General features: G+C 34.9%; 2 protein-coding genes across 4 annotated transcripts in view; one reads left to right on the plus strand and one right to left on the minus strand.

Moving 5' to 3' along the window:
* The window catches only part of TRIM24 (tripartite motif containing 24), a 100601-nt gene that overhangs the window by 62701 nt on the left and 10204 nt on the right, over window positions 1–27696 (plus strand). The window contains exons 5-12 of one of the 3 annotated variants that reach the window (XM_046669332.1): window positions 3928–4044; window positions 7136–7250; window positions 10184–10330; window positions 13541–13658; window positions 16026–16294; window positions 20886–21059; window positions 24443–24616; window positions 27163–27298. In XM_046669332.1, the coding sequence (XP_046525288.1) occupies window positions 3928–4044; window positions 7136–7250; window positions 10184–10330; window positions 13541–13658; window positions 16026–16294; window positions 20886–21059; window positions 24443–24616; window positions 27163–27298 (1250 nt within the window). The remainder of the gene's footprint in view (window positions 1–3927; window positions 4045–7135; window positions 7251–10183; window positions 10331–13540; window positions 13659–16025; window positions 16295–20885; window positions 21060–24442; window positions 24617–27162; window positions 27299–27696) is intronic. The other 2 variants (XM_046669333.1, XM_046669334.1) reach the window with 2 other exon arrangements.
* Window positions 6520–27696, minus strand: part of SVOPL (SVOP like) — a 127854-nt gene continuing 106677 nt past the window's right edge. The window contains exon 17 of the transcript XR_006889727.1: window positions 6520–6537. The gene's annotated coding sequence lies outside the window, so the exon portion shown is untranslated. The remainder of the gene's footprint in view (window positions 6538–27696) is intronic.

The raw sequence follows: 27696 nt of genomic DNA on the forward strand, positions 1-27696 counted from the left end.
ATAGGTGATGCATGACCGAAAAAGAGCAATTAAAATGATAAGTATGAGTAAATCTAAATGTTGACTTATGAAACAAAAATGTCTTGTTGGTGTGTGTTATGTGTGTGTATTGTATATCACAGAGCATAAATGTTAGGAAGGTGTAAAGTTTGTATTCTAAGGCTCATACATAGTTTAGGCTGAGGGAAAAAGTACAAATTAATATTAGATGATAAGTTAAGATCTGCATTTTGTAATGTCTAGAGGAGTCTCTAAAAGAAAAGTGAAAGTATCTATGAGTATCAGGATAACAGAGGGGAGAAAGTAGAATAATTAATCAGTCTAAACACTGGCCCAAAAAGGAAAAAGGAACAAAGAACAGATGGGATTTAATAAAGACTTGATAAGTTAGTAGATCTAAAAATATATTTGTAATTATAATAAATGTAAATGGATAAAATGTTCCAAATTAAAAGATTTCAGTCTGGATAGGAAATAAAACAGAAAACCTGCTATTTGCTTTTTAAAAGAAACATCTAAAACCTGAGTATATAAAAAGAATGATGGGAAAAGATAGGCCATACAAACACGAACCAAAGACAGGCTGGTATAGCAGACAGATGCAGAGAGGGAAACTTTATAGTGATAAAAGGTTCTCTACATCTAAAAGATAGAACAGTTCTAAATTTATATGCCCCCTAACTTTGAAGTATGTAAAGAAAAATGACAGAACTTAGAATAAATAGACAAACCCACAGAGTGGGAAATTTTAACATGCTTCTCAATAATTGACAAAACAAGCAGACCAAAAATCAGCATATTTCAGTAAGATTCAAATAACACACTTAGCAAATGACCTCATGGATGTTAAGGAAGAGTGCACCCAATAATATACAGTCTTTTCAAACATAAAAAGAAAAAGTTGAATTGACTATATGCCGTCAGTCTTAAATTTGAAAGGATTGAAATCGTATAAAGTCTTCTGTAAACTCAATGTAGTTAGTTTAGAAAACAATAGATGAGACAATCTCCATATATTTGAAAATGAAGAAATGCAATTCATATGAAAACTAAATGCAATGATGCATGATTCTGGACTGTGTCCTGGACTAGAAGGGGAAAAGTGATACAGAGGACATTATTGAGACAAATGGCATAATTGGAATATGGTCTGTAGATTAGATGAAAGTATTATCTCAATGTCAATTTTCCTTCCTGTATTTAATAATTATACTATGGTTACATAATAGAATATCCTTGTTTTTAGGAAATGCATAGTAATTGCTAAGGCATTAAAGTGCTATGATGCAATATTTGAAAAACTGTGTAAAGGTATATGTGAGATCTCTATACTATTGCAAATTTAACTTTGCAATTATTTCATAATAAACAATTAAAAGTAAATAAAGCATGAAAGGAGAAATCCCAATAGATATTAGAAAATATTTTTATCTAAATGATAGTGAAAATACTATCCTTGAATTATACTGCTAAAACCATGATTTGAGGGAAATATGTATCATTAAGTACATATATTAGATAGTGAGGATTAAAGGTAAATGTGCTAAACGTTTATCTCAACTTGAAAAAAAACCCAGCAAATTAAACCCAAAGTAAGTGGGAAAGAGGACAATAAAGACAAGTGCAGAAATTAATGAAATAGTCAAAGCCAAAAATTGGATCTTTCAAAAGACAAGTAAAACTAACAAATCCCTTTATGAATGATTAAGGAGAGAGCAGGCTCAAATAACCAATGTCAGGAGCGAAAAGGGGGCATCACCTCCTTTTCTAAAGGCAGTTAAGAATATTAAAAAGATATCTGTCGATAGATTTGAAACTTTTGTTTTTTTTAAAGATTTTATTTTTTCCCTTTTCTCCCCAAAGCCGCCCAGTACATAGTTGTATATTCTTCATTGTGGGTCCTTCTAGTTGTGGTATGTGGGACGCTGCCTCAGTGTGGTTTGATGAGCAGTGCCATGTCCGCGCCCAGGATTCGAACCAACGAAACACTGGGCCGCCTGCAGCAGAGCGCGAACTTAACCACTCGGCCATGGGCCAGCCCCTAGATTTGAAAATTTTTAAGTGAAAAGGGATAATTCTTAGAAAATATACCTTACCAAAACTAGCACAAGATAAAATAGAAAATCAGAACAGTCCTTTAATGTAAATCTAAAATTTTATAACTTTCCCACAAAGAAAACTACAGACCCAGATGACTTATGCTGATGAATCTACAACATAGGTAAGATCAAAATAATGCCTTTTTAATACAGTCTTGTCCAAAGAATGATAAAAGAATGAATTCTCTCGAACTTGTTTTATAAAGAATAAAAATAGAAAATTACAGACTAGTCTTACCCATGAAATGAATATAAAAATTCTAAGAAATAAATTAGGAAACCAAATCCAGTAGTATTGTGATTTGTGGACAATATAATCACAACCAATTTGGCATTTATTTTAGCACTAAAGAGTTCATTTAACATGTGAACATCATTCATGTAATTCATCATATTAAAGAAATAAAGGTAAAAATTATATAACTATCTCAATAGAGGCAGAAGAAACATTCAATTAAAAAAATAAATCCATGATAGAAAGTTTTAGCAAACTAGGAATATAAGGAAATTTGCTAAACCTGATAAAGATTATCTATGAAAAGAACTAGAAAAAACATCATAATGGAATGTTGAAAGTTTTTACGTTGAGTTTAGGAACAAGACAAAGATGACAATTTCATTTAACATTACATTGTAATAAGGTCCCAAACAGTGTAGTAATGAAAAAAAAGTTTACTAAGATAAAAAACTTGTTACCTAAGAAAGAATTTAAAATGTCATTGTTTATAAATATGGTTATGTACAGACAAAATCCAATAGAAATATTATCAACTGTATGTCCCTCTTTTTTTTTTAACTCTGGCATTACATTTCTGTTTTAGTACTCATTGATTTAATTACACTTAGACTTTTAAATCATGTTATGTAAAACACTGTATTTTGTGCTTTTTATGAAAAACTGTTAATGAAACTCTTCATGGGTATCTTCTACATCATTGTCTGTTTCTCTAGAGCTACTCGAGTCATCTTGTGTAGTTTGTCAGAGATTGTCATCTTCACTTCCAAGTTAAATTACTTTAAAGTGCTGTGTTTTATGATATTGTTGCTTGAAGCTTTATCACATGCAAGGGATACCATCAGGAGTTTAGCTTCCCCACCCCCCTGTCCCAATTTATCTTAAAGGCTTATATTTGTGACTTCTATAGCACAATTACGTATTGTTTAAAAGTGATCTTCAGGGGCCAGCCGCGTGGCACAGCGGTTAAGTTCGCACATTCCACTTCTCAGTGGCCAGGGGTTCGGTGGTTCCGATCCTGGTCGCGGACATGGCACCACTTGGCAAATGCCATGCTGTGGTAGGCGTCCCACATAGAAAGTAGAGGAAGATGGGGCGTGGATGTTAGCTCAGGGCCAGTCTTCCTCAGCAAAAAGAGGAGGATTGGCAGTAGTTAGCTCAGGGCTAATCTTCTTCAAAAAAACAAAAAAGTGATCTTCAAAATGTTTATTTACAGCGTCAAGCTTTCATAATTATTAACTTGCAAAACAGTTAATAAATATGCTTAAATATCTATGATTACTTTTTGCCAGGTCTGCCAAGTAACCCTATAAGCCTCTAAAACTATGAATGATAGATGTGTGTCTTTCCCAAATTTTCAAAATAATTTAAAGAGTGTTCATGAGTAATATCTGTAATGACTTTGTCTTTCTTAAGGCGTAATTTTGAGAGGAAGGGAAACCCTGCCTTCTAGGGATTTATTTGGTATTTTAAAGATTATTAATACTCTTGTTATCTTAAATAGTTTTCTATTAGTTACTTCTTTGCTTTGGGACTTTTCCTGATTTTAGACAGATATATTTGTGTGAAATAATTATTTACTTATTTCTTCAGATATCAATTTATAGAAGAAGCTTTTCAGAATCAGAAAGTGATCATAGACACACTAATCACCAAACTGATGGAAAAAACGAAATACATAAAATTCACAGGAAATCAGATCCAAAACAGGTAAGTTTACATTTATAGTATTATAATTAATCATCTTTATATAATGTGTAAAGTATATTCATTTTTAGAACAGACATTTTATTCAACTCATGGTAAAGTAGGTCTAAGTAAGCTGTCAGATGGCTCTAATAATGCATAGTTGATAAGACTTTTCCAGAAACTTTGGGTTTCTGGGAACTTTGAGTTGGAAAGTTTTCTTTTCAGCCATGAAATTTCAAAACTATTATGGTAATAACCTACGTTTAGTAATGGCTCATTCATCTGGCAGGTAATGACAATTTATAATTATCTGATGTTTTCCAATTTTAACAAAATGCCAGGATTTAAAAACAAAATCAACCATTTTTGCCAGTATTGTGAAGTATTTTGACACTTGATTATATGCATAATTGCTATTTTAAGGATTGCTAAACTTTAAGATGCCTCCTCTGGGCTGTCATGTTTTGACTGCAATGAAGTCTTAGGACACCAGGAGACAGGGATTGTTAAACTGTTTCACATACCTTTTATTCCTTGTCAGATACAGTACTTAAACAGTTTCTACATATTACCTGTTATACCTTTTGCCCTCCAAAGGAGGAAATCATTAACTGTCCAAAGGCTCATGTCTCCTGATTCAGTGACTGGGAGAACAAACCACTAACCTCCATGGGGAAGAGGGAGTTTGTGCAACCTCTCCCCCACTTCTGTTTTTGGTGAGGAAGATTGGCCCTTTGCTAACATCTGTGCCAATCTTTCCTCTACTTTGTATGTGAGTCACCACCACAGCATGACTTGATGAGTGGTGTAGGTCCACACCCAAGATCAAAACCCACAAACCCAGGCCACCAAAGCAGAGCTCACTGAACTTAACCACTATGCCACCAGGTCAGTCTCCTAGCCCCTTTTCTGTCATCTCATTTGGGGCACACACTGACATTTTACCACTTTACAATGCCTATGAAATCCCATGTCCCCTTTCTTTTTGTTGTTTTGCATACAAGAGTAACATGTCACTGCCTAGATAGATCAAGAAATGCTTATTAGAAAGAGCCTGAATAAGAGAGGCCTTGCAGGACGTTTGAATGTTGGTCCTAGGGAAAACTGTGTCAGCCTTTTGTGGTTTATCTTCTTTAAAATCAAGCATCATAATCTGTTATTCTTACCATTTTGGAACATGGCTAGGCTGGAGCATTCAGGATTTTATTTCAAAGAATTCCCTGGTTTACCTGGCTTTCCTTAGAAGATCCTTAAACATAATTTAATCTTTTCTTGATGCCCCAGTCTTATTATTATATCTATTCATTATTATACATTGTGGTAATAACAGTTCTATGCTGTGTCTTTTAGTTTTTATTATTACTATCAGCTCTCATTTCATTTTACCTTTCTCTTGCATAAACTATAGTTAACCAAATACTATTTCCTTTACCAAATTCTAATCACAATACGGTATTTTGCCAAATAGAGTACTTGATGGGTTTAAAAGTTTTTGTATCTGAGTAATTGAAAATTTGTAATGAATATTTATGGAATGATGAGGAGAAATAATTATAGGCATTTCTACCATCTTGTGGCAAATGGTAGCAATTGTAAAATAATTAATTTTATGTAAAAGATCTACCTTTGGTGAAATTGGTGCTTTTGACTTTTTTCTCACTCTTTCACTTATATATATTGTATGAACTATGGGGTGAAGTTCTTAGTTTTATTTCTGTATGCATGTACATTTGTTCCAACACCATTTGTTGAAAAGACCATCCTGTTGTTATTGAATTGCCTTCACACCTTTGTAGAAAATCAGTTGACCATATATGAGTGGGATTATTTCTGGACTCTCTATTCTGTTCCATTGTGTTTTTCTTTTTTGCCAATACCCTACTTTCTTCATGAGTATAGCTTTTTATAGTAAATCTTAAAATCATATAAGTGTGAATTCTGCAAATTGGTTTTTTTTACCTTGTATTCATGGTTTATGCTGTTTTTGCAAAGTAATGCATTGTTGTGGTGAAGGGTTTTGGCTTTTGAATTGAGGTAAGAGTTAAAGAATCTTCGGATGAGGTGCTAATTGCTCACACTTTTGTAGCCTACCTGATTATAGATGGATTGTGTTCACTGGACTAACTTACTTTTCTGTTACTTCATTTTTATGCACATGCAAACATGGCACTGCTTGTCTCTCTTTCATCCTATTCTACCACCATGAGGATTAGTTCTTTTGAAGTTGTTTGCTTCTCAGACCTATCTGATTTACTTGATCCTGTAGCCAATATTAATGTCAAATACTTATTTTGAAGAATTTCCAGCAGAGAATAAAATCTCTGCCCTTTTGGTCTTAAGTTTTGGAGGGTAACTGAGAGAAACAGACAGAAGAAATGAAGCTTTTTACTTATCTCATAATGTTTGGTGGATGCCCCGTTATTCTCTTCTGCTTCCATAAGATACTGTGGTGTGAAGCTATCTGTTTTCTTTCTGTTCATCTTAATCTCCATGAAAACAGCATTCCTATTTTCTCTAATCAAAGGGAAAAAGGTATATAGTTGTTTTTGAAGCATAAAGTCGTTGACTGCTTATTTCAAGACAAATGTGTTGTTAAAAGTAGCAGACTACTATTGTTGATTTTTTTTTGCTTCTATTCAGGTAGAATAAATACTGTAGCAATTCAGATGACTAAGATAAGAGTGCCAAATTTACATTTTTCTACTTCTTAGTTGCAGTGAATACAATAAAACTCATTCAGAGTCATGGTTTTCTTTATCTTGTTTATAAGTCATTTTTTTGTCCATCCTTTTAGGCCGAGTATTGATGTTCTTGGGTGTCATTATAATCTTTCTAAACCATATTTTCTTGAAATATGTTCATTCTCTTGCAATTTTTTACATTTTGATTTTAAGATTGAATTAAGTGACTATGTCTTTCAGAAGAATTTCATTTCTGCTGTCTCATCTTCAAGAAAGTCAATTTAAACTGAAGGACCCTTAGAAATAGATGAGCTTTTAAGAGTTGAAAATATATTGGTCTAATTTTAACATTAAAAAATCAATTTTAAATATTGTAAAAAAAATCTTCTGCTTTACAGTTTAGATTTTTCCCCCTTTTATTTAATTTCCAGGATAATTGAAGTAAATCAAAATCAAAAGCAGGTGGAGCAGGATATTAAAGTTGCTATATTTACATTGATGGTAGAAATAAATAAAAAAGGAAAAGCTCTCCTACATCAGCTTGAGGTAAGTTACTGTAGTGATTGAACATAGTATTTTCTCGTGTGTTTGTGAATTTGAAATCGCCTTTTTCATGTAATTGTTTCCCATTTATGATTCAATAATATTTCTGCTTCATTTGCATTCTTTCTTTCTCAGGTTCTACATTGTAGCTGACAGTTTATGGGTTTATAATACACTAGGAATGTCTTAATCCTTATTGTTTACTTCACAGTGCAAAGCATAATGCCTTGCTTGAAGGAGGAGCTCTGTAAATGTTGAAGAGATGAATCATTTTAGAGATTCATTGAAGTGACGTCTTTGTCACTAAAGGAGGGCAATTGAGCAAAATTTTTTGGAAAGATACACTAAGTTAGCTATATTTAGTTCTCAAATATATACGTTTAATCTTATGAGAAATTAGGTGAAAGTATGTGCCTCTTGCCCTCAACATTTTATAGTCCGTAACTATGAACGCAGTAGTTAGGGAGAGATGCTCAAGGCACTTAGCATAGTAGTTTCTCACTGCAGGTATAAAAAACATTACTATCTTAATCAGCTTTTTTATGCTCATGCAGGTCAAGATCCCAAGACAGTGTTTGACTTCAATTAATATGAGGCTACAACTTTTACATTATATATTAACATATTAATTGCATGATATATTAGTGTTGAATTAATATATTGGTGCAGAAAGAATTCACAGTAAAGAAGCAATTTAGAAGGAGAAGAGAATAAAAAATTTTGATGTTTGAAGATTAAAAAAAAGACTCCTAGGAATAATTTAGTTGAACCTCTTTATTTTATAGTTGACAAAATTAAGTCTTTGTCAGAAAGTTCTGTCCTTCCTGGGAAAGCATGGTCATTCCCATGGTTTATCAACCATTCAGGAAACAGAGACTAAAATAATTATGTTCTTTTGTAAATAAATACTTAGTAAAGAAGTATTCTGGCTAGGAGGAATCAGATCCCATTTACAGTAACTTTATATATGTTTTTTTGTGAGGAAGATTTGCCCTGAGCTAACGGCCATTGCTAGTCCTCCTCTTTTTTTTTTTTTTTTTTTTGCTTGAGGAAGATTAGCCCTGAGCTAACACTGTGCCAGCCTTCCTCTGCTTTGTATGTGGGATACCTCCACAGCATGGCTAATGAGTGGAGTAGGTCTGCACCTGGGATCCAAACCTGTGAATTTGGGCCACCGAAGTGGAGTGCGTGGAACTTTAACCACTCAGCCATGGGGCCAGCCCCCTACAGTAACTATATTTTCAAGCATTTAAACAATTTAAAAAGCTTTCAAAGCTCTGTTTAAAATGAGACATCTCTTAGATTTGCTTTCTCAGAGATTGGTAGTGCATGCATTGCTGTGGCTTTTTCCAAACTTCACTGTAAGTCAGAATCACTTGTGTTTTTTTAAAAAAAGGAAGATAAGGAACAAAAGATATCCAGATCTCCAAATCTCTAGACATGAATCTGGTCATCAGTATTAGATTTAATCAATTTTATTGACATATTTTTACAGCACTTTTTAAATATGCCTCTAGTCCTCATACCCCTTTTGCTGGTTCACAAAATCCTCCTTTAAGGCAAATAAAATATAGCCAGGTTTATATAAGATTCAAGAGAAATTGGCCCAAATAGTTGTTACCATAGAAGATCAAGAATGTAGGGCTTCTGATTCTCAATTTGCAATGTCCCCAAAAGTCAACAGAGTTTCTATTCTTTTAGAATGTCTCCAAAGAAACATTTAGTTTTTAGAGAGGTCAGAAACAATCTAAGTAAGTAAGTTATCTCTGAACTTAAATTAGACATGACAAACCATTGACAGTCACTGTGTTTTTTCCTTCATTCAATTTAGCACATGTGTATTTTCTAGATTTGAAACTAACTAGGGCCAGGCTCTAGGTTCATTTTTAAATTGAGAATATAAGTCCTTATTGGAGTGTAGCAATTTTACTTTTCTTTTTCCATTGCTGAGGAAGATTTGTCCTGAGCTAACATCTGTGCCAGTCTTCCTCTATTTTGTATGTGCGTTGCTGCCACAGCATGCCCACTGACAAGTGGTGTAGGTTTCCACCTGGGAACCGAACTGGAGCCACCAAAGCAGAGTGCACCGAACTTAACCACTAGGCCACAGGGCCAGCCCTAGCAATTTTACTTTCAAACTTTTTTTCAGAACCAATAGAAAGCCCTATTCTTTTCCCCTTTCACTGCCAGGTAAAGGAGATTTTTGGCTAGAGACCTTTAAAATAACCCAAGTTTAGTGCTCTCCACTTTTGATTAACCTGTGTTCTTGCATGTGTACTTTGCTTAGAGAAGTTCTATATTCTGTTTTTAGGTAGCTTTTCTGAGAATGCATTGGTACCATTAGTCACTGTATCAATTGGCTACTATGGTAATTCTCAATAGAGAAAAATAATATGATGCCTTTTTTACCACAAAGCAAGCATAGTGTTGTCTACCACATGGCATGACTGGGCACAAACCTGTTGCAATCAGGACTAGAATGCCTAAAAGGGGAAATCATGTGATTGAATAAATCATGTGATCTAGTAACTTTACTAGATTGCCGGATGGTACATCTATTTTATTTGTGAGTATGGAATTTAACAGCCATTTGCAGTATTATAGTTAATCCCCTTTTTTTTGCCCCCTTTTGGATATTGGAAGATGCATGAACAGAGACCTAAATCCCAGAATATGTAAAACCAGACGAAGGGCCTAGGGGAGGTGGGCAGCAGGGGTGGTGGTGGCAGCAGCAGCAGCTGCAGTGTTTGGAGCAGTTTTTTCCTGTAGTGAGAGTGATCCTTTTCACTAAGGGGAAAAAAACCACTCAGTATTTTCAGTTTCTGTCACTTGAGTTCTTAGCAGTGGTAGTTATTCTGATTTGGTAATCTGAAAATAATCATTAAGTATATATGTTATATGCAGAACTAATTTTGAAATTATTCTCTTCTTCTCAGAGCCTTGCAAAGGACCATCGCATGAAACTTATGCAACAACAACAGGAAGTGGCTGGACTTTCTAAACAGTTAGAACATGTCATGCATTTTTCTAAATGGGCAGTTTCCAGTGGCAGCAGTACAGCATTGCTTTATAGCAAGCGACTGGTAAGATAGACCAAGTATGGCATTTAACATACCATCAAAATACATAGAGAAATGGTGGAGTTATTGAAATACTTAAAATTCAGAAGTGTTTGGTTTTAAAAATATTATTTTTAACTGCCATGATTTAGGTCTAATAACTTCAGTTTATTTTATTTTTTCTAAGATTGGCACCTGAGCTAACAACTGTTGCCAGTCCTTTTTTTTCCCCCTGCTTTTTCTCCCCCAATCCCCCCAGAACATAGTTGTATGTTTTTAGTTGTGGGTCCTCATAATTGTGGCATGTGGGGCACCGCCTCAATGTGGCCTGATAAGCAGTGCCATGTCCACGCCCAGGATCCGAACAGGCGATACCCTGGGCGGCCGAAGGCAGAGTGAGTGAACTTAACCACTTGGCCATGGGGCCGGCCCTCTAATAACTTCAGTTTAAATCTACCATTGTCGCTCCTATTTTTTTCTTTTCCAAGCTTTCTCTGATTAGTGGCAATTGAACTTCACAGTAATAATAATGATAATAGTAAACATTTCCTCATGATCTGTAGTGTGCCAGGCACTAATTCTAAGCATTTTCCATGTAATGTTTCACTTAAACTTTTACATCATTTTTATGAGATAGATATACCTATGCACCCCGGTTGTATGGGTGATGAAACCAAGGCACAGAATTAAGTAACATGCCTCAGGTCACACAGTCAGAGGTAAAGGCAGAACTCTAACTCAGACACCTGAGCCTGCAGACTGTGTTCCTGTTGTCAGCTCTGCATTGTTTACTCTGAGCAGTATATGGTGCTGGATATTTTAACCGCATTTGCTATAGAAAAGTGGCTCTGTGATTTGATAAACTATTTTGATAGTAGTCTGGAGCCTTGCTACTGAAAATATGGTCACTGCATACTAATCATCTGAGGAGTCTAGTTGAGTAGATCTGGAGTAGAGCCAGATTCTGTAAACAAGCTCCCAGGTGATCTAATGCTGCTGGTCTGTAGACCATGCCTTTAGGAGCAAGGGTCTAGGAGACATTTAGCCACTGGAAGTCAAACCATATAAACATTCTTAAAAATTCCTGCTTTACTTTCATTTTATTTAAGATTCTACAGAGACTGATACTTTGAAATCAAATTATGACATCCAAATCAGTTTTCTATTCACCTACTCCATTTTTGGAATCAAGTGGCAGAAATTTCCTGTGACTGTTTTGAAATAAGGAAGTGCACTTCTGGATAAACTTTCTAGAAATAGGTTCAAATATTGAGTGACTTATCAGAAAACTGATATGTAACTGTTTCAAAAACTATTCCTAATCATGAATTGTATTCAACTCTTAGGATTTTTTTTTCCATAATTATCAATGAGGTAGTTTCTCAGTTTTGGGTCTTTTTTTCTTTTTCTTTATTTTTGTAAACTGTTTCACTGGTCTTGTGAAAAACAGCTTCTATATAGTACATGCCTTCTGTTACTTACAGTTTCCTGAAAGTCAAACAGAGAAGGGATAAAAGGAGAAAGTGAGAGAATTGTCTTTTTTCAACTAGACTCATTAGGAATATTTTTACTTGTATGTGTGTAAGAAAGCATATTAATCGCACAGTCTCCTTATCAGTTAAAAAATTTGTTTCTCTAATTTTATTGTGATTTTTGTTTGTGATTATAATATGGATAAAACAGTAAAAACAGAAGATAGGATTACTTAATCTGTACAATGATCTCTTGAAATAGGAGTGAGGGAGATTGTTCTCTAGATTATGCATAGGAGAAAATAGGTACAGCAAATCTTAAGTAACCAATATTACCAGATTCCTGGTTGACTAAATTGTGCTTTTCTAATTTTTAGAAGCCTGTGGAACCAAAGTGGGTTGATGCATCGCTAGTAGCAGATGTAGTTAATAAAATAATTTGCCTGTAATGATGCAAAGCTGAGGCTTGTGATTATTTTTAAATATTTAGAAGGGATTTCCAACCTCAGAAAATTTGAAAATTGCTATATTATATAACTCTTCTTCAGAGTTCGTATGCTTTGTGAATATAGCCCTGTTTACACAGGTTATCCTTTAAATGATGGCTTTTATATGCTTAAAACATTTTTTTAAAATGCCTCGTGGGCCTGAAATTTCAAGCTTGCAATTCTTAGTTCATCTTTTTGCTGGATAAGGAGGGATTTGAGGGATTGAGAGTAAGAGTAATGGTAAGGTGAAGTCAAAGGACAGGGAAAATTTTTTTTTTTTTTTTAAAGATTGGCACCTGCGCTAACAACTGTTCGCAATCCTCTGTGTTTTTTTCTTTGTTTTTTTTTCTCTCCCCAAATCCCCCCAGTATGTACTTGTATATTTTAGTTGTGGGTCCTTCTAGTTGTGGTATGTGGGACGCTGCCTCAGCATGGCCTGATGAGTGGTGCCATATCTGCGCCCATCGTCTGAACCAGCAAAAACAAAACCCTGGGCTGCTGAAGCTGAGTGCACTAACCTAACCACTTGGCCATGGGCTGGGCCCAGGACAGGGAAAAATTTTAAGAGCAAAGGCTTATAGGACCTTCAGGGTTTGTAGGATTATTGGTGTCTGAGCACTAGAGGAAGTAAGCTGGGAAGAAGGATCATCTAGTTGGATATTAAAATCATCAAGAATTACGATAAGAATAATGCTGGAGATGGTAATAGTGAGCCAGGAGCTAAACTCTTGAAGAACTGAAGGAGAATTACCAAGTGTTCACTGAGGGCTGCATTGTGGAGCAGGGTGGGTGGTATGAGTGATGACATGAGATTGAAAGCATAGGAGCAAGGAGAACTGTTGTGAGTTGTACTTAGATTTCCTTAGAGAGGTTAATTTGTATTTTCTGTAACTCATTAGCCCCTTAATCTAAATTCTGAATTCTTCTTTAAAAGAGTAAGTAAAATAAAGAGCAAAATGTGTTAAAAATTTTTTATTTACAGATGTTTAGTTGGTGTTTCTGTAAAGTTTTATTAAAAAACTGACTTTAACGTATCACTTTCAGATAATTTTTAATTTTGTATTCAACAGTATAGCTGAGTTATACCTCAGAACTTTTAACATGTTTTGGAAATAAAAATGTGTTGTATGTCCACAGTTTATAACATATATGATTATTTATTTTGTGTTGGTATACATACCAGAGACCATTTTTTTGTTTATTTACTGGGAGCTTAATAAATTATTTGCTTGATAAAGATACTGATGTTTAGTTGTCTCTCTCCTTTCTTTTAGATTACGTACCGGTTACGACACCTCCTTCGAGCAAGGTGTGATGCTTCTCCAGTGACCAACAATACCATCCAGTTTCACTGTGATCCCAGTTTCTGGGCTCAAAATATTATCAATTTAGGTAGGCATTATGTAATTTTCTTAAAGTGCCATTTGTTCCTGGAACTCTTATCAATTGTAACATGTTATTGAAAATGTATTCCTTTCCACCCCTAAAGTGTTTTCATTATCTTGTTTTAAAGACAAAGAATTTTTGCTACTATTTACTTAATGTGTGTGTTTATGTGACACACACATGAATGTAAACACATGTAAGTATGTGGATGATATGAAACATCCTTTATATTGACTGACACAGCGTCTAGACTTCGGGAATTAGGAGTTCTTTTTCGCAGAGAATCTTGATTGTACTGTTAACTGTAGATTTGTCAGAATGGGTTGGTAAAACTCTTGACTGTATTAAAACAGAATTTTTGATATTTAGAATGTTTCTGTTAAATAGTATTTCTCATACTGTTATTGTCGTACTTACTCTGTAGACCCAGTCATCAGGTGCTTAATGGTTCATTTGCTTTATGTTGTTAGGGAAGACTTCTCGTTTGTTCCTTTTGCCTTTTATGTAGTAATTATATATGTATTTTAACTTTTTAATTGAAGTGTAACACGCGTACAGAAAAGTGCCCAAATTTTAAATATTAGAGCCCAGTGATTTATCACAAAGGGAGACTAACATTTTGGTAACAGGAGCTCAAATATCCTTGCAGGCAGTTCAGCAGAAAGTTATTGCTTCAGCTTTTTTGTTACATTATTTTCTAGTGGAATTAGTTTTCACTTTTTGCCTTCTTTCTTAATTTCTTTTTTTTTTTCTTGAGGAAGATTAACCCTGAGCTAGCTACTGCCAATCCTCCTCTTTTTGCTGAGGAAGACTGGCCCTGAGCTAACATCCATGCCCATCTTCCTCTTCTTTCTATGTGGGTCGCCCACCACAGTATGGCTTTTGCCAAGCGGTGCCATGCCCGCACACAGGATCCGAACCAGCGAACCCTGTGCTGCTGAGAAGCAGAATGTGCGCACTTAACTGCTGCGCCACCGGGCCGGCCTCTCTTAATTTCTCATAGAGAAACTATAGAAACAAATTTAAGAATTCCCTAAACATTCTTTTTTATTATTATTATTAAGATTATGATAGTTAACAACCTTGTGAAATTACAGTTGTACATTATTGTTAGTTATTCCCTAAACATTCTTAATCAACCACCAATACTCCCTTTGATGACAGTTTTTCAGCTCATTGACTTTATTTCAAAATCATCAAAGATGGTTGCTCTCTCATTCCCTAGACTAGATTCCAGGTAGGAAAGGAAGAAATAGCTAGAAAGAGGGCCAGTTTCTCAGAACACACCAGGAAGGGAAGAAACAGGCATACACAAATCTCATCCATACAAAGAAGGAGACAAGTTTCTCAAATTTGTTTATCCTGGCTTCTGAGAAACATAGAAGAAACATCTTATTGCAAGGGAAAAATATTGATCCAGGTGGATATTTGGTTAATGTTTTGGTAACTTTGGGTAAGTTGCTCAATCTCTCTGAACCTTAGCTCCCTTTATCTGTGAAAATGACTTTAATAAGAATATACATAGACTTATTGTCACAGAAAGTATTTAACGAATAATAACCATATTTTTTTAGGATGCATATTGGTTAGTAAATCCAAAACATTTAATCGAGTCTGTACTGTTGAAGAAATCAAGCTTTGCCTTATGCTTGGATCAGACCTGTTAGAAATACTGTTAAACCCTAAAAGTGTACTTGTAAGCCAGTCAAAGTATTCTCCATCAGAGAACTGACAGAGTATACACTGTGAAGGTGTAAGGAACTTGAGAAATTACGAGTTGTTAGTGCTAAAGAATCAGAAATACTCCATGGGATTGCTTTTAGAACCAGTGTCAGGTTTGCTTGCTTTGTTTTGATGTGTGACAGCAGTTCTCAAAGTATAGTCAGAGGCCCCTGTAGGGGACCACAAAGGACTCTCTTTTCCAACTACATATCCTTGTGTGGCTGGATTTTCTTCATATATTTAAACCTAAACAATATATTGTGACAGATAATGCAGAAACAGATAAGAGTTCAGCTATTAACTCAGACATGTAAAGAGATTTTCAAAAATGTAAAACAGTGCCACTTTACTACATTTTTTTAAAGTTATTTTTCATAAAAATGTGTTGTTATGGGTTTATTGTTATTTTTAAATGAAGTAATGAGTAAATTTTCTTTTAATTCTCATTTTTAGTTTCTAATATGGTAAATTTTGATAGATAGAACCTACATAAGCAAGGCTCTTGGGGGCCTTCTATTTTTAAGAAGGTAAACGGCTCCTGAGACCAGAAAGTTCCTTGGCAATTCTGAACTTCAGCGAAAAATAGCCTTACAAAATGTGGTATTTTACTGTCAGGAAAACTTTAGAACTTAACCTTTTCTGTTTAATTAGGTTCTTTAGTAATCGAAGATAAAGAGAGTCAGCCACACATGCCTAAGCAGAATCCTGTCGTGGAACAGAATTCACAGCCACCAGGTGGTTTATCTTCAAACCAGTTATCCAAGTTTCCAACACAGATCAGCCTAGCTCAATTACGACTCCAGCATATGCAGCAACAGGTAATGGCTCAGAGGCAACAGGTGCAACGGAGGCCAGCACCTGTGGGTTTACCAAACCCTAGAATGCAGGGGCCCATCCAGCAGCCTTCCATCTCTCATCAGGTAAATTTGGAAGCAGGCCTGTCCTAACTTAGATAATTGTAGTACAATTGTATTCAGCAGCTCTTAAGATAGCTAAGACAACCGTCATACATGATTTAAATATATGAACTTATAAAAATTTATCATATTTAGCATCCATAATTTAACTCCTAGTTTTTAGCCCTTCTCTAAAAGGAAGTAATGCTTTATTTAGGTGGTACATCTGTTTTCATCTGCTTTTTGTTGTCTTCAAATTATAACAGAGGATAAATGATTGCATTCCTAAATAACCGGTGCCTCTTGTTGGTGACAAAAATTGTATACCTGAACTCATAATTCCTATATCAGTGCTTCAGAATGACTAATAGTTTTAGGTATCTGTTCTCTGTGGGGATGCAGTGTTTAGAAAACCACATTGCATCTTAGAAACTAGGGCAAAATGAGATAGAAAAGGGTAGGGATGTGGTTTATTAGAAATCTGCCCCTTTGAAACTATATTTCTGAGTAAATATTCCATGAAGTATTCTCGTTTTTACTAGATATGAAATATTCTGTTTACTTTTAATCCAATTTTTGACCATGAAAGTTTTATATACTTTATTAAATAGTTTAACTTATCCTGCTCATATTAGATAACTTATCCTGCTCATATTAGATGTTGGCATTCTTAGATTTAATAAAGGTTTAGTAAAGAGTACTCTAATTAATTCATACAAATTGTTATTTTCAGTCACATTGATTTATTAATTTATACTCTTACTATTTCTGAGAAGGATTTAAAGTCATTTATAGTAAATGACACAAATAAAGTGGAATAGCATTTAATAAGAGTCAAATAAATTGTGTGTAGAACTAGGCTAAGAATTCTCATACTTGAGAACAAGTCGTAGAATTTTTTGTCAACCAAAGCAAAAAAGAAACAGGAATAATATCTATATTATTTGGTAAAAAGAAAACATGCCAATTTATTAGGGGAGAAACTTTTTTACTAGCACTAAGAGGAATATATATTGTGGTTCTTGATGAAAAGGTAATTAAATGGCATAATAGCATTTTTTGGTACCAATTTTATAAGACATAGAAATGATCTTCCTGGGACTCTTGTTTCAACCCTGAGTAAAAGTTATGGGCATATGTAGATCCTGATTTTAATTCCCTTCTGTGAAGGCTCAAGGTGATGTATTTAAGGTTTTTGGCTTTCTGTCATGTCAAATCCAGGAGAATATTAGTATGCCGCATTGACTATTCCTCTTGAACTTTTTTTTAACCCCGATTTTTACAAGCAATTTAAGTAAGCAATTTTAGTAAGCAATTTAAGAAGTCTTTGATAAATCCATCATTTGTGTTAATTGCTTTTTCACTAAGAAGTGAGGAACTGAGACAGTTGATAAATATTGTGTGACTTGGTCACTTTGTCATAAATAGTTATTTATGTTAGCATTGACAAAACACAAGTGACTTCTGAGGCTTTAGCCTGCTTATCTCAGAAATTTGCTTTTGATCTTATTTTTCCTCTCTAGGATTTACTACTATATAATCTATACAACATACAATCTCTATCATACAACCTAATTTTCCCACTTAGAAATAAAGTAATTTTCGCATCTTTTCGTCATTACCTCACACACTTTTCTTTCTCTGTCTACTCTCAATGATTCCTGGATCTTTTTTCACACATTCATCTCTCATCTCTCATCTTTATCAGCTCTCTGCCAAATACCCACTCAAACATTTTTCACTTATCAATTTACCCTCTTCCATAAACTTTCACACTGCCCTGCCCACCTGCATTCTTAGTTTTCTACCAGTTTATTTGCATATATGTGTGGGAAAATGTCTTTCTATAAGCTAGTGTGTATGTGTGCCTCTGGCTTTGTGCGTTTGTTGAAATTGTACTCTACATCTGTCCATAAATTCACTTGTAGGTAAATTTGAAGGACTGCTTCTAAAAATCACTTAGGTGATAGTTTCCTATTTCTTCTTCCACTGAAGATTAGCTATGTAATCTCCCTGGTAAAGAGTTGGGTGATACAGAGATAATATACGTAGTTATATGACTGAGTGGTACAAACTTGATAGACATTGGGCATCTCTGTTTATTTAGCAGTATACCGTATACTCTATTATACTCCAACGGGCAGAAATAAGTTTGTTAGAGAACACTGTCACATACGTTGTACATAATTCACAGCAATGGTTCTCATTCCTGAGCCAGATTTACTTCTGTTGAGATACTCTCATTCATATGTATAGATTATTTTCCTAAACAGTGCATGTATGTTAGAAAGATATCTGCTATCCTTCATGGTTATACACAGTTGGGAACTACTGACCTAGAATAAAATCAAAACCTATAATAATGAAAGTACTTAGAGGATAACCATAATGATAGTTATATGTCAGTTTGCTTAAGCTCTCAATTATTTCTCTATTTGCTCCCCTTTTTCCTTCTGTTTCTTGCAAATTAATTGATTCCATTTAATTAAAATAGCACTAGTTTTGCTATTTCTTTTATGCACATAACTAGTTCCTAATCTTATTCTTTCAAGTTGCTTCCCAGAGTTCTTAGAAATTAACTTAATCAACTATAGCAGTTCAGGAGAGGAAGAAAACCACCTTGCCTGTTACCAGACTGAGCTCTTTGATGGCAGGGTTGACATCCATTCCCACACTGATTTCTCACAAGAGTACATTACTCTGGCATCAAGTGTCATTTCTTGACTTAACCAATATATAAACCTCAGTCTGGGTTGGGGGTGTCAGAGTAGGGTAGCAAAGACTTCTTTAACTACCTTTATTCTCTCTTAAGGATTATTTCTAGTACTTTCCCACTTTAAAAAAAATTATCTCTTAGATGAATTTAGGAGTTTTCCACTATAATTCCCCAACTATTTTCTGTTTGTGTCTCCATGATATAAAACTCTTTAAGTCACAAAACTTTAATAGAAGAATCAAAAAATTTGCTATGATTTCAGGCTTATACTTTTGTAAAGTTTTGACATTTTCTCTGTTTTTCTGTAATCTTCTTATATTCTTCACCCACAAAGTTTCTCTTGGTCTTGAAACAGTATCTAAATCTATTTTTCATTGGGTCTGTAAATTGCTGGCCACTCTTGAAAGTTACTGAAGGTGAACCCAGTGCCAACTAATTTGTCAGAGAGAGGAAAGAGAAACAATTTACCCAGGAAAGAAGAGTAAATTCCAAAAATAGGAGAAGGGGAGGGGAAAAGAAGAGGACAAGGCTACACTTTGTAGCTGTCTGCCTTCAGAGTATCAAAGTTTAAAATGTTGCTACTTCAGCCTTATAAATTCCACATTTATTTGTCTTTTTGTGAATGTGGGAGTTAATAGTTCCCTCCTTGAGAAGTTCTAATCATATACAGTTTAGATAGCCTGAAAATAAGTATTTGCTTTCAATAAGTTGCCAGCCATAGAGAGAACTGGCAAGTCAAGATGAGACTGGCATATAAGGTTACCTTTTTCTAGAACACTGGTCTCAATTTCCAGGGCTAAAATTTATGAGCAAAGTAGGCTTGCCTTCCCAGCCCTATCCTGTAATCAACCAGTGTTGTCCTTGAACGGTTTCCTTTCAAAATCTGTTTTCTTTTAGGGAAATCTCATCCTCTAAGCTGTAATTAGTCAGTACCTTAATCAATCCCCAACTAAACATGAGAACATGTTTTGGTAATGATATCGCAGACTCGATTTGAATTAAAGCCTTAGTGCTGTCTTTTACTAGCTGTGTGACTTCTGTCAAATTCTCTAAGCTTTCTAGTGTTTAGTGTCCTAATTTGTAAAATGAAGGGAGGGCAATAATGAGATATCACAGGGAAAATGTTAATCATAATGCCTGGCATACAGTTTGATCTCAGTAAGATCTAAAACTCATTAATTTTTAAATGTTATTAATATCAACTGTTTTCATTATTAATGATTTATTGGTTAAGAGTGCCGACCTTGGAGCCAGAGTGTACTTGAGTTCAAATCCCAGCTCCATTTCTTATCTTTAATTTTTTACTATCTTTAGTATCTTTAAATTCTTTTATTATTTAGTATCTTTTATTTCTTACTATCTTTAAATTTTGAACAAGTTAACTTAAATTCTCTATACCTTAGTTTCCTTTTCTGTAAAATAAAGATAATCTCTACCTGGTAAGATTGTTGTGAAGATTGAGTTAACAGCTGTAAAGCACTTAAAGGAGTACCTGGCACGTAATAACTGCTCAGTGAATGTTAGCAATTATTTTACCACCATGTTATTTTAGGTTCGAAGAGGGCAATTCTTTGCAAAAGATAATCATCAAGGACTTAAAAGGATACCAAAGACAAATTTTCCCTACTTCCAACATGGCCTAGCTCCAATCTTGGTATAAGCTACTTACAGTTGGAAACCCCTCTCCCAAGGCTCTTTCCTAATAAAACTCCTTTTCTTTAAATTGCTTATATACATACTGGAAGGCTGCCCCTCTCCCCCATACCCTTGTTGCAATATTAAAATTATTCATCTCTGGTAGAGTTGCTGTCTTTCTGTAAAAGTTATAAAGTAGAGTTGTCTATAATTTGTCTTTTGGGAGATGATTGTCACTGAATTGGTTTAATTTCTTTTTTCCAGCAACCCCCTCCACGTTTGATAAATTTTCAAAATCACAGCCCCAAACCGAATGGACCAGTTCTTCCCACTCATCCTCAACAGTTGAGATATCCACCAAACCAGAGTATGCCACGACAAGCAATAAAGCCCAACCCCCTACAGATGGCTTTCTTGGCTCAACAAGCCATAAAGCAGGTATATATATTTATTTATTTCCTCTCCTCAGTTGCTTGTTCTACTTCTTTCTGCTTCCAAACCACGTTGAATTTATAGACAGAGAAAGAGTTGAGAAGAGCAAAAGCAAGCTTTTTTTTTATATAGTAAATGTGAGTTAATAGTAAAAGTTTATTACAGACAGACCTATAGAGACAAAACTGAGAGAAAGGATCTTGATGCTTTGTAATTAACAAGAGAAATCAAGCCACTTATATAGGAGTGAAGGCCCAGAATAATTAGTGAGTCGGAGGTATTAATTTTTGCAGTACTGATGTGTGTAGCTTTTAGGTGAATACATTAAATTTCCTAAGACAGAAATATTCTAACAAATACAGGTTACATTCTGCAAAAGAGAACAGTAAATGAATCTTTAAAGTGTTCCAAGGAGACTTCTTAGAAACAAACTTAGAATGACACAGTTTTAATATGGAGTACATATACATCTGATAAAGTTAATATTTTAAGGTTTAATATATTATCTGATAAGGTTTAATATATTATTAATGTCAAGGTAAAAATACTTTCTAGATATTACATTATTTTTTTTAAAGTTTAAATTCTTTCAGTGCTTTGTCTTGTCCAAGCACTTGTGTCAATAATCTTTCCAGCTTAAGACTTGTAGATTGATGTCAGTTTAACTTTTTGCCAAGACTAAAATAAAGAATTTGATGCTGTCTCCATAATTCTGTGACATTCATTTTAATCAAATGATTTGAAAGTTTTATTCTGAAATTACACATGCTATATGTGTGTGTTTGTGTTTTTGTGTTTATAATTAGCTTGACTTTGGTATAATATCACCAAATTTTCTTAAATAATATTTTAATTATTTTAAATGAAATTTATGCCTCTCTCTATTTCATCATTAGAGGTGAGTGAAAAAGGCCCATGCTACAGTTTGGCCTTAAATTCTGTTTCTTTTTCTTGTAGTTTTGTGGCCTGGTGCAAGTTTATTCTTTAAAATCTCGTTCGCCCCAACCATAAAATGAATACCTTGCAGAGTTGTGCTGAGACTTAATGCTAGTGTGTATAAAAGCACCTCGCACATCCTGCATACTCGAACGTTTACTTTCCGTCTTCCCCATTTATTATTTTTAGTGGGTAGACACACACTTTAAGAATGTTTTTAAAAATGTTTCCTGGTCAAAAACCTAAACATGAATGAATAAATTAACAAACTAAGAGAAAGTATAGTGGAGAATTGTTTTTCGTTGGTAGATTAGTTTAACAAATTATAGTCTACTCATACGTGGGAATACTTTTCAGCTATTAAGAAAATGCAGTAATCTGCACATGATCTTATGACCTGATGTTATGTGGGGAAAACATGTTGTCAAATTTTTGTGAGGTATTCTTATTTGTGTGTGTGTGTGTGTGTGTGTGTGTTTTAATCTCACATACATAGAAAAAACCTGGAAAAATATACATCAGCTATAACAGTGATTATCCTGGGGAGGGAAAGAGGAAGAGAGTCAAGAGAAAGAGAGATTGAGAGAGAGAAAGATGGGTATGAGGGGTGGATGGGGGGAAAGATAACATTCACACACATAGGTTTCTTTTTTTTTTAAAGATTGGCACCTGAGCTAACAACTGTTGCCAATCTTTGTTTGTTTGTTTGTTTATTTTTCTCCCCAAATCCCCCCAGTACATAGTTGTATATTCTAGTTGTGGCACATGGGATGCCGACTCAGCATGGCCTGACGAGTGGTGCCAAGTCTTTGCCCAGGATCCGAACCAGCGAAACCCTGGGCCACCGAAGCAGAGTGCGCGATCTTAACCACTTGGCCACGGGGCCGGCCCCCATAGGTTTCTTTACATAGTTTTTTCAGTGGAGGATATGAATTAGATTTTTCAAAATTAGAATGTTTCAAACACTCTCACTCTATATAGTGTAGTCGATCTATAAATGATACTGTGTTTGGGAATTTTTTCTCCTGCTATATAGTCTTGAGATACCTCTTAGGTGCTTTCCTTTTCCCCAGTATTTTTCTTATGAAAATATTCAAATATAACAAATTGAAAGACTTGTATGGGGACAAATTGCTCTATTTGCCTTCTCATTTATTATTCATCCATCTATCAATTCAGCCTTCTTATTTTTTAATAGGTTTCAAAGTAATTGTAGACAGCAGCATGGTTCCTCTCTGCATACTTCAGCATTGCTAGTATTAACTTAGTTAATGTGTTTATCTCAGCCCCTAACATAAATGACAAAGTTTCCTCAGATCTTTGCTGATGCTTAATTACCTGTTCATATATGAGAAATGAGTGGGGAAAAAACAGGGAAAAAAAAGTGAAACGGGATCTGGGGCTAATATTTGCTGACTGAGGTTTTACTCTATTTAGGGCTACTAGACATATTTATTGGGAGAATTCCTAGTGTCACCATCTTATCTCTTAGGCTGGCCCAATTCCCAAAGGATCTTTCTGTCTTCTATCTAAAATTTAGGGCCTGGCTGCTGGTTGGAGCCAGGGGAAGAAGATTGGTAGAGGGCCAGCGGCAGAATGGGAGGGAAGCTCAGCATTCAGTCTGTGTATGGTTTCTTAATCTTCATTTTCAGTGCAATACTTCTGCCTTCAACTGAGCTTGGTACCTTGCAGTCCAAAGACATTGTTTTACCTATTCTAGAAAATAAGTTTCCAGCCTTCTGTGAAGGTAGAGGGTGTCCTTATTATCTTGGGGTGGCTACAGGTAGAGTAGGAAAGGAACATGAGATTTAATGCTTCTTCAGCAGACTCTACAGATCATCCTGTTTTTAGCCCCTTCACCTGTCGTGCATCTAATTCCCAGGTTCTTAGGTGTTCTGCAATATATGTTGATCTGCTTCTCTATTTTCCCACTGCTATCTTAGGTTTCAGCTTTATCAAACTAAGTGATTTGCTATTTGTCCATCTGCTTTCCAGCTTCCAAAATGTGATTTCTGTCTTCTCTCCGTTTTCTTTGTTTTTGAGTCAATGCCTTTTTTAAAAATTCCCATTAACTGTTACTTTGGTTTTAGGTGTTTCACGTAGGGACAGAAGAAAATGTATGTTTCAGCCCTTAATCTTTACCTTGAAGTTGCTCTGTATGTGTTTTCTTTTCCAGTATGTATAAGCTTTCCAGGATGGGGCACTGTGTGGTTTTCTGGTGTATACTAACTATTGTCTTGTGTTAAAAATCCGTGCCTTTTACTTTTTGGACAGAATTAATGAAAATTATATATACCTGTGCCCTCCTGCCTTTCCATTCAAATTACAGTTGAATTCAAATAGCAGAATGTGTCTTCTACTTTGCTTTGTGTCTGGAAAAGGGATTAGGTGGACATTTTATGTTATGGGCCTGCTGATAGACAACCTTTCTTCTTCCCTTCTTGCTACTATAGTGGCAGATCAGCAGTGGGCAGGCTGCTCCGTCGACTGCCAATAGCACATCCTCTACTCCTTCAAGTCCCACCATTACTAGTGCAGCAGGATATGATGGAAAGGCTTTTGGTTCACCTATGATTGATTTGAGCTCACCAGTGGGAGGTTCTTATAATCTTCCTTCTCTTCCAGATGTAAGTATACCCAAAATATATGCATCTGTTTTGAATTTTTTTTTTGAGTATGCTCTTTGGTGGCCCTGAGCGAATCTTCCTCTTTTTTTCTCCCCAAAGCCCCACTACATAGTTGTATATCCTAGTTGTAAGTCATTCTAGTTCTTCTGTGTGGGATGCTGCCACAGCATGGCTTGATGAGCGGTGTGTAGGTCCGTGCCCAGGATCTGAACCAGCAAACCCTGGGCTGCTGAAGAAGAGCGAGCGAACTTAACCACTCAGCCATGGTGCAGGCCCCCTGTTTTGAAAATTTTAATTGAACTTGGATCTTGTAAAAGGCATGGGTTTGTTGGATTATAGGTTGTTTGCGTGTTTGTTTTCAGAAGTTATTTTTATCCTTTAGAAATATTATAACAGCAGGAAAAATTAAAAGATTATAAACACTTGAACATACTACAGAATGTCTTTAGGGCACTGGAGTTAAAGGTATTTGTAAATGAATGATTATGGTGATGGATTATGGAATCTAAGCTGGGAAAGGAGCAAACTAAGGATATGGGAGGAGGTATTGGAAAATTGACTTACTGGAATGTGATATATTAGCGTAAGGTTAGAGAGGGAGGCTAGAATTTAAGACATCAGAAGAGATGGAGATAAGTGTAATAATAGAAATGAAAACATTTTCTGCTAGATCATACTGACAAGTACAAAATTACCTCTGATTTATTTTATATTTAAATTAAATATATTTACTCTCTAAAGTCTAACTTTGTCAGTATGACGTTAAAAAAAATCTTTTTGAAAGGCAGAAAATAGAACATTCTGTAGACACATCTCCATACATAAGTTGATATTTGTTTAACCTTTTCTAATGCTACAAGGTTAAGTAATCATGCACACAAACATTAAACACTTTTAAGAAGTATCTGGTAAGATTGTGAAAGAATGTTTAAATCTTTGTGATTTAGTTTTTCAAGTTACTGAATTCAACTAACATTTCCTAATAGTTGTGTCATTAACCTTACCAGAGAAATTTCATTTTTTAAATAACTGTATATTCATTAAATGGGTAGAGTACATGTATTTTTCATGCATAGGTGATACATAGGAAAACTACTTTTGTCTCATTCCTATAATTTTATTTTAGCTTTTAGGATTACTGTGTAATGTAAATAACTTTCCTTATGTTAAGATCTGACAACTTCAGTCATTCCAATACTTTTTGCACTCTCTGAAAAAGTATTAGCTAAGGTGTTGACAAAAGAATATTAAACATAAATGCCCCTGTGTACTTCTCTGCTCCTTCAACTGAAAGAGGACCCACAGAAAATAAAACTGTCCTCCTCCTCTTTCCTCTGCAGTCCTCAGATACAGGTAACTATTTGTCCACCAGCCTTTCTCAACTGAAATTCCTCATCTCAACCACAGAATAAAGAAACTGATTTAGGTGACTATTCTCTCTTCCTCCCAAGAATGGTTCATAACTAGCACCATTCTAGATGCAGGGGGGGAAAATAACATTTTCATTATATACATAATAATTCATATATAATTCATAATAATTCATTATATACAGTCTATGCCCAAGGACTGTAGGACTTAATTCTCTTGTAAAATTATGGTTGAGAAAGGCTGGAACTATGTTAGAGAATTGAACTGGATTTTAACTACAAAGACATTGTTGGAAAATAAATGGTGTATTTAAGCATGAAAAATATTTGCGTCTAAAGTGTGAAAGTCTTACTCAATAGAAATTTATCAGTATTATAGCCTGGCAGTCAATTAGGAAAGAAATGTTATTTGTGTAACACTTTGAATACCTGTTATGTTAAAGTAAGAATCTACAAGGGATCATTTTTTCTCCCAAATGGTAATCATGTACTTAGGTGAGGTTAGTGTTCTGCAAATGTGCTATGTATGGACTTATTTCATCTGTGTAATGCATACCAGAGCATCAGTTCTCAAAGTGTGGGCCAAGGACAAGGGAGTTCTTAACAACCCTTTCAGAGGCTCCGCAAGATTCTACCTGCGAGAGTCCAGATTTTCTTCATGTTCTTCAATACAAACCACATCACAGCACACCACATCAACACATCAACCCTGGTACATCACAACAGATTGAGTGCAGAAGCAGATATCAGAATCCAGTTGGCTGTTATTAAGCAAGGGACTAAAGAGATTTGCAAAAATGTGAAATTGTGCTACTCTTCTCACCAGGCTTTTTTTTTCTTTACTCGGGTACCCTTTAGTTGTTTTTAAATAAATTAAGAAATATTTTTAAAAATTTTTTGTTTTAATTTTTAAGGGTGTGAATGACAAACCATTCTCCTTTCTTCTGGCTCATGACTTCTGAAATAGTGTGTCTTCAGTATATTTACTAAGATGGAACATTGAGAAGGAAAAAAGCTTTTTTCAAGATTGTTTATGGGGAAAATATGCATCATAACTTTGTATTTACATGTTTTATTATTTGAAACTAATTAAACTATTAAAGTTTTCTTATAAATTTAAAGTAGCTTTTAACTTGCAAAGTCAGGATGTCGTGAAATAATTTCTTTTCTTGTAAGATTGACTGTTCAAGTACTATTATGCTGGACAATATTGTGAGAAAAGATACTAGTATAGATCACGGCCAGCCAAGACCACCCTCAAACAGAACCGTCCAGTCACCAAATTCATCAGTGCCATCTCCAGGCCTTGCAGGTAAAGTGGGCTTCTTTTGATTTCGTGAGTGTTTTTACTCTACTTATAGTAAACCCCCACCTCCTCTTTTATTGGATGATTAAAATGGGTCTGAGTTTTTGGCACTATTTAAAATTAGTTTACTTTCAAAGTGGGAAGCAAAGGTTAAACCTCTGTACCTTTTTAATTTTAACAGAACTTACAGGCATTATTGCACTTCCAGGAGGAATTTAGCATTATACCTTTTCTTTTTGACTCTCTCTGTGTGTAATTTGTCTAGGGTCAAAATTTATCAGTGACAGTCACTCTTCTGGTGGTCTGTTTATTAGGATTTGTGTTTAAGAATTTTTAACATACCTACTCTTTTCCTCCAAGAGACAAGCACTCGACTAATATTACTCCCAAAGACCTTGGCGAAA

This window comes from Equus quagga, chromosome 8 (assembly GCF_021613505.1).
Source record: "Equus quagga isolate Etosha38 chromosome 8, UCLA_HA_Equagga_1.0, whole genome shotgun sequence".
NCBI lineage: Eukaryota > Metazoa > Chordata > Mammalia > Perissodactyla > Equidae > Equus > Equus quagga.